At 41.2% G+C, this 7,974-nt stretch overlaps 2 protein-coding genes across 2 annotated transcripts; both read left to right on the plus strand.

The window, feature by feature from the left end:
- Nucleotides 1–5,380: 5,380 nt before the first annotated feature.
- Nucleotides 5,381–5,754, plus strand: T265_14852 (hypothetical protein; the record flags this gene model as incomplete). Its single annotated transcript, XM_009175529.1, has 2 exons — nt 5,381–5,523; nt 5,562–5,754. Coding segments are annotated over 2 exons (291 nt in total), but the record flags the coding sequence as incomplete, so codon positions are not given.
- A 531-nt stretch (nt 5,755–6,285) lies between these two features.
- Nucleotides 6,286–7,680, plus strand: T265_09452 (hypothetical protein; the record flags this gene model as incomplete). The annotated part of the gene is made up of 4 exons (XM_009175519.1): nt 6,286–6,344; nt 6,458–6,565; nt 6,665–6,977; nt 7,507–7,680. 4 exons carry the CDS (start codon nt 6,286–6,288, stop codon nt 7,678–7,680), a joined length of 654 nt encoding a protein of 217 aa, XP_009173783.1.
- Nucleotides 7,681–7,974: the final 294 nt, after the last annotated feature.

Raw genomic sequence — 7,974 nt, forward strand, 5'->3', positions numbered from 1 at the left:
ATGCCGTTTATAATTTAGGAGCACTTGCAAGCCTGAAACCTTCTGAAAGCAACTACTGTGTTCCCCTATCAAGATTGGTCATCTATTATTTGCTGCTGTACGGTTGAAGCATATGGCGAAGGATATTGAACCAGATACGATACAAGATTACAACCATGCTTATTTCAGTGCTGTCTTAAACGGAAGCCGGTGAATCACTGACAATAATATCCATGGACACCGAGCTTTGCAGATTTTATTTCCTGTAATTCATTTTTATCCATTTGGTATAGAAGAAATTTCCCCATGGCTGCACGCCATCTGTCACATCTTTTCGCATGACGCTTACAGAAATTAGGCCGATAAAATATATATCCGAACGCTTATCCGGATGTGTTATCCAACTTCACCAATTGTCATCAAAGGTTATGATAATTAAACCGACCTTGCAAAACCTATGTCCGACCTGGTTGAACAAACAACCTCGATGGTTTTGCTGATAATTAACACCGGACAATTTTACAAACATTACGGGCATGAAATCAAAATGCTTCCATTCACACATTATTTAGTCAGTACACATTGACTGCCAAAATTAAACCAAACATGATATCATAAGCTGAGTTTAAAAATTTGGGAAAAAATTGAGGAAAAGCGTTATGAATATGAAAATTAAATTTGGGCGTTTTACTCTTCTGTTAATGACTGGAAAACGGGTCATCTATATAGTATGATGCGCAAAAAGCCTATTTCCATCTCCTAGTAGCACTGGATGTGAATCACTGATTCCAAACCATTACACCGGACGTTCTTCACCGGAACCTTCACACAGTTATCTTTGATATAAAAATTATTGTGTCTACTTCGGGAGTAGAAAAACTGAAATATATTTTCCGTGTTACCACAGAATGGGTGGTTATCCCGCTTTTCCTCGAAATTGTAAATATGAGGTATGAAATAACCATGACAAGCTTCTACAAGACGCTAAACATGTGTCATCGGATTGACTGATTAGCCTGATAACCAAGCCAAGTAAACTCGTGATTTCAGAACGGTGAACTGGACAGCAAGTATGGCGAAATCTGTCAATTGACACCAGACTGAACAGGCGCAGGTGCAAACAAGCTGGTCGGCGCTTGCTAATCGGGCAACTTTTTTGCAAAAAATTAATCCACCTTTCGACACATGCTTGCCATTCTTTAATCCCAAGCATAGAATACTTGCAGGTCAAAGTGGATGACACCGCCGGTGTTCTCGCCAAATCCCATAGCATGTATGGGCACACTGGCATACAACATACCCGGGAGCCACGACATTCTGTTCTAACTGGCAATGATGGATTTATTTGATCCTGATTTATCGATATAAAATGGTTTTATGGGAGCAGATCTATGTGCGCTGGTTTCAGCTCGTACGAAGATGCGGTGTCTAACGCTCCGTTTACTTTTACAACAACTAACCAGATGTCCTCATGTCAAACCATTTCGAGCATAGTTCTCTGGAATTTGCATCAGCGTTCAGTACATCGGGCATGTGTATCTAGAAGAGGAATCCGAGTTGCTTTTCTGTATGCCGCATCAGCAAAATAAACTATTTATAATGCGTTGATATTATTACAGTGCTCAAGCGGTACTGCTTTTTCTAATAATTATCTTGGGTCCCAGATGGCTACCTCTGTTGACGTTGAGTGCCTTTATCTAGGGAATGAAATTCATTTTGGCGGGTGATATCATCACCAACATAGATACTCTCGTAAATGCCATAAAACAACGAAAACAAAAAACGAGGCAGTAAATGGCGCATAGACGTATGAATGTAGCTAAATTTGTTTTAGGAGCAAACAATATCACTGAGGAAAGTGATTCTTTCTGCGTTAACCATAATTTAGACCGAGATAAAACGAAGGCGTTTAAAGATTCATCATGGCTGGGAGGAGTTGAGCATCCGTTGTTTCATAGTTCAAAATAAACGCATATTCAGGCGGCAGAATATTTGTTTATCGAACCGACAACGCGATAAAAAGCTTCAAGCTGGGAATTGTACTTTGAAGCCAGCAAATCAAATTCTCAAAAGTGGGGACTCAGTTGATTTCTGATTCAAACTGTTTTGCGCTGACGATTTACCCTAGGGCATCAAGACGATGTCGGAAATACCAAATGAAAACCATGCCCCACACTTTTCGCATTTCGTCTCCTCTACAATAGAGGGGCGTCCAGAAGTGAGGTAAACAAGTAGCGGGTTTCGAGAAAAAGCGAAAAGCAGATTGCTGGATTGTTAAATCACAGGATATTTGGCACTTTTATTACAGAGTCCAGTCATGGACAAGAGAGAAGACAGTAAACCAAACGGTATAGGAAATCCACCTTTAAATCTTGACACGACTTTTTATCAAAAGTTTGGTCTTCGAAATTATTTTTCAGTCTTTTAACTTGCAATCGCCCCCTGGAGCAATGTTTCGGATGACTTAAAATGGCTTCCGTGTAAATCTTGTCTGATTCGAAACTTCAGGTTATATCATGCCTATGTGTACACAAACCAGCATTTGACTGCCATGTAGCTCATCAAATAACCTATTCGCGAACATGGTGTCAGTGAAATAAAGTTATGATAATGGCCGTTTTGTGATGCAGCCGCTTCCGATCACAGGCTACTATTTTACATTCAGCAATCTGTTAAATTCCTAACTGCACCGTCTGTCGTTAAAACCGATGACGTCGAAAAAATGGAGATGAATTTATTACGCACATCACTTTCCCGATTTTTGTCAATGATAGCATAATATTGTCACTGGAGTATACAGAGGTGTAGCACTTATACCGATAATTTCATCCGGCAGATTCAAGATCCAAAAACTGCATCTTGACGCTTGAGTTCAATGCAAATACACTCAGTAGTGCCAAAATAGATGTTTTGCCCTCAAGCATGGAAGCCGTCTAGTCCTGTCAAAAAAGGCCCAGTTGCAAGCCATATACCCTTCGGCTTCTGTAAGAAAACAGATCAGAAAGTGTGACTATTGTTTCTTGGAAGTATGACTGACAAAACGTGTACTAATTGCATTCACTCAAAGTGCTGTGTCGAAGATACCGTATACCTATATGATTAATCGGCGTATGTCTGCAAGTGAGACTGCTGCAAGATTCCCACCAAGGCATTTACTTCGTCGTTCGGTACACAAGTCCTTTTGTCCCAGATGGAATATTCACCATTTGGCGTTGCGCAGGTTGTTCAACATTGGTTGAAAAATACCCTCCGATAAAATGAATACAAAAATAAATTGGAAACATCAGGCTTACTACAGGTTTATCATATTAGTGAACAGCACTGCGTAAATTAGAATTGCAGTGTTACACGTCGTACAAGCGCTCACAACGAGATGAAAAGTAATTTTCCGTGAACTAGATGACCAGTAAGCATTATGCCGTTGGGTTTTGGTACAACGAGATAGTAATTTTCCGTGAACTAGATGACCAGTAAGCATTATGCCGTTGGGTTTTGGTTGAGCTCCAGTAAAATTGTTCCTATATATATCGTACGGGTGTGAATACGAAGCATGCGATCATCTCCTGATTCCAACTCAATGGATGTTAGTTTTCCGCCTTTGAACAAGCACCAGTTTTGCCCAGATATTGAACTGGTTTCTTTACTCCCCAAATTATGAGAAACCCTGATCACAATAGGATACAAATTAAACTGTCAAATGAAACTACGTAAACGGTTTATCGGATGATCCACAAATCGGACCACACTACACAACCCAAAAAACATTTCGAACAATAATGACAAAGTACAAGCCCAAAATGACCTCCTGGTTGGTTTTGTCGCAATTCTAGCCTAGCGGGGGCATAATAAAATAAAATAAAATAAAAAAGGCCTGTTTCATGGAGCAATTTTACTCGAATACGCAGGTGCCCCGCGCTGTACTGTGGAATCAGTTTCGGCCGACAGAGTACAGACCGATTCACCTCTGCTGGCTCCGCTCCTTTGAAGTAGCAATGGATCTGTGGACTGTCGGCTTAGTAAAGCCGACCTGGTACAAGTCACGTATTTGCATGAAATTTTATTGAATTTACATCGAACCTTCAAGCCTTCCCCTTCTGGTTGTGCACAAGCGAGAACCGGAGTGATAAACCCGGAAACGGGACCTTGAAATTTGCTTAACCGGAAGCCCTCCAATACCGTAACACTAGCTGATTAACCTTACTAAACTCTACAGCGCCCAACCCAATATGGAACAAGCAATCTAATTGCAACTGACCTCAGTGCCATTGTTGTTTTTTTGTAGTTGCCCACGCGCCTGCAGTGATTCAGACGCTTTGTACCACTAAATGCAACTTGCACATTGTATATTGCTTCACAGAGGAAAACCACTTGTCCTGTGCATGATTTTTTCATTCAGTTACGGCAAGTATTCTTAATGCTGAGTTGCAGCACGACACCACAATGTGCAATGTGGTGCGCCGCGTAGAACTTGGGCTGATTCCTTCTTGTGTGAGTTTACACAGTTCGCACGAAACCCAACATAGTTGATTAGAGCTGCCTAATCTTTTTTGGCATGATCTGACAATGAAAAGGCCCAATCTCAGACCCGCACTATTAAAACCATCGTTAACTGACGCGAAAAGTCTACAAAACTCTGTACGTTTTGGTAGACGTGGACACACTTGATTCCCAACTCATTTTGCACTCACACATTGAGATTCCACTTTGACATGAGACACTAAACAACGGCTCATAAGTTTGGTCGTGGTGTTCCTTTCTTTTGTTTGATTGAACAATCCTGTAAGATTTGTGCGTTTAATCTGGACCAAGCTGTTTGCTTCAAATCTCGAACTCCCCATTTATCCCGAAAAACAATAATGTCATGTTTATGAGCAAACTCAGGTATTCGGTTTTCGAGTATATGTAGGGACATTCTCACGACGTTTCATTGGGCCCGGATAATCCAATATCTCACCGTGTTTTCACCATGGCAACTAATTTATGTGCTCCTCTGCTTCAGCGTGACTGGATAATATTTGTTAACCAACTCGCGCTAAAAAAATTATCCCTGTACGACTTAAATCTCAGAGACAGATCACAAAGCCACACTTCGGAAAATTCTGTCTATGTGGTTCATTTTTGTCACATTTTCTGGTTGTTTCCTGACCCGAGTTACATCACATCCGTGAGTAATTCTCGGTGCATAAAATACGTTTTTAGAATTTCAGAGCATACGGACAAAATCGAACGAAATGAGCGGGCAATGTTCAGAATCCCATTGTATCCTTGGGGTTCGGTAAGTATCGTAACGTTTCACATGGTTCAAATTTTTAGGCGCAATATTTATGCACAATCACGATTGAGCAGACTGTGTTTCGCATGTTGCTTGATACCGGTTCACCGTCATTATGGGTGCCTTCAGATCATGTGGATAGGAAGCTGTGGGTTGGCAAAAGTCTACTGAATATGGCACAGGCATCTTCGCTTCTGGTCGGCAGAGATATCTTCTACCAGCGTTACGGGGCTGGCAATGTGGGTGGAATAAAAGCCACGGTTCACATGAATGTAGGTCTCTCGCGTTGAATACTCCATAAATATTCTAGTTTGGTGGTATGCTTATTGGAAACGTACCGCTCGGCTTAGTGATGGCAGGTGATGAAAACGTGTATAATAATCCCTTTGACGGAATTATCGGATTAGGACGGCGGTCGATAAATCCACAGAACACAAATCCCCTTTTTCATTCTTTAAATCAACAAGGATTGATGAGTCGGAAATTTGGCTTCTATTTCCGGGAGTAAGTTGAACGCCTTCCAAATTTAATGAGATTAATAATGGATAAAATGTTGACAAATATTGCCAGTAATTTCCTAATCAAAACAATATCTTGTTTACATTCCACTGTCATCTTCCTGTTCTGGCGTACACCACACCAAAGGAAGCACTGGACTCGAGTTTTGGTCTTATTAGAGCTCATCAGCAGTGCACATTCAATGACCGTGCCAGGATTTGAGCAATATATCTATCCCGCTAAACCCCAAAACTGCAACCAAAATGTTGCCTATTGGGTTTCAAGCGCATGTCACGCTATCCGACTGGGAAGTCCTGACTCGCGGGTCAATCAATCGTCACAACAAGGACAGTTACTCGGTCGTCGTTCGGTGGGTCGGGCACACCAATCACATCGATCAAGTGTGTGTTGGTGGAGTATTGGCTACAAGCTCGCCTCGCATGTCAGATGCGCTGGGTTCAAGTCTCGGCACGGCCGGCGGATATGCAATGCTGATGAGCTCTAATAAGAGCGAAACTCGAGTCCAGTGATTCTTTATGGTGTGGACTCACCGGAATAATTGCGCAAGAACAGGAGGACAACAGTTTAAACGAGAGTGGGTTGACTAAGAACAAGCTACTCATCCCTAAATACCCCAAAACGGCAAACAAAACAGTATCATCAAATTTCGTAATGTTCACAATCGTATTTTGCTGTTATATTCTGCAGTAGCGGTGCCACATTCTTGATGGGCGACAATCTCGAACAACTCATTACTGATCCAGTGACCTACATAAATGTCGCGGAGGGACCTTATTGGGAAACGAGGGTTGACTGGTAAGCAAGAGACATTTCCGGCGGGAAACTTTTCCGGCTCACTTATATCAGCTGCTTGGGGACTGAAATTACCTCCTAATTTTTGCACACATTTTATAGGATATTCATTGGCAATTCGGGACTTTGCACGGAAGACCATAGGATGGTTCTCGATACTGGTACCAGCACAGTCAATCTGCCAGGAGATATTCACATGGCGATCAACAATGTTTTGGGTATCTGGAGGAGAATGCACCACGTTTACGTGTTCGACTGTGAAAGGCTGCCTGACCTGCCTCCGATTACATTCCAAATACAAGGGAAAAGGCTCCAAATCATGCCAAGACAGTACACAATACAGGTAGATAATCTCTTTCGCACACAAGTGATCAGCCGTTTAAATTGTACAAAACACTCGCCTCTTAATTTACACGTGAAAAATTTTAATCACCGGCAGATCCGTTGAGAATAAGACTTCTTTCTCCTCAAATAAAACTTTTTAAATTTCAAACACTTGCTTTCGAGCCGTTCTATTTTTTTCTTAAAATAATCTCACAATTTTACTTAACTGAATTAAAGCCCTCAAATTGTGAACAACCTGATACAAAGTACAATCGACTGCAGCCGCAAACGTGAGTTTTCGAAAACAAAATGAAATTAGTGATTGCAAACATCGAAAAGTTTGCAACGATTTCCATCTTCAGCAAAGCAGTCAAATCTGGGTGAAAATTGTTGATATCAAGATTTGCTACCATTAGGGATATTTTTTGAAATTAGTACATATCTTTCAGAAATACATATTGTGTCATATTACATGTCATTTATCTTCTTTGTACGTTTCTACCATTTTTATTTGCTCATTTTATATTATATTTTGAAACATAGTTGAGTAAAATATCCTAAGGAGGGCCAAAGACCATTTTTGTTGATGCTGCCTAATTTGTTGAACAATGTTTCCACAGACAACCACCAATGGAGTTACGACGTGTTACACTCGTTTTCAAAACACCAGTTCCGACTACCCTGTGGGTATCATACTGGGAATGTCATTCCTACATTCATTTCAACTGATCTTCGACGACCACGCGGGTACCGTTGGATTTTCTGAGCGCCCCGGGAGGTCTTCCATTTCTTAAATGGGGTGAAAAAATAACATAACTATACAGAAGTAATGACAAGCGGCTTGAGCAACAAAAAACATCAATCGTGCATACTTCCGTGTGTTTTTCGTTACCACTCAGGATGGTGAAATGCAAACTATAAACACGACGGCCAACTGCAGGGTCTCAATTATTTGGCCGTTAAAGTACTCGGCCGCAGTGTTTACTTAGGTTTTATTTGTCACCCAGATATGAAAAATGTATCCACCGTAAACAAACATGAGTACAAGCTGGTTCGTAAGCGATCTGCACAGGAAACTGCTTTGCACT

This window comes from Opisthorchis viverrini (genome assembly GCF_000715545.1).
Source record: "Opisthorchis viverrini unplaced genomic scaffold opera_v5_281, whole genome shotgun sequence".
NCBI classification, from domain to species: domain Eukaryota; kingdom Metazoa; phylum Platyhelminthes; class Trematoda; order Opisthorchiida; family Opisthorchiidae; genus Opisthorchis; species Opisthorchis viverrini.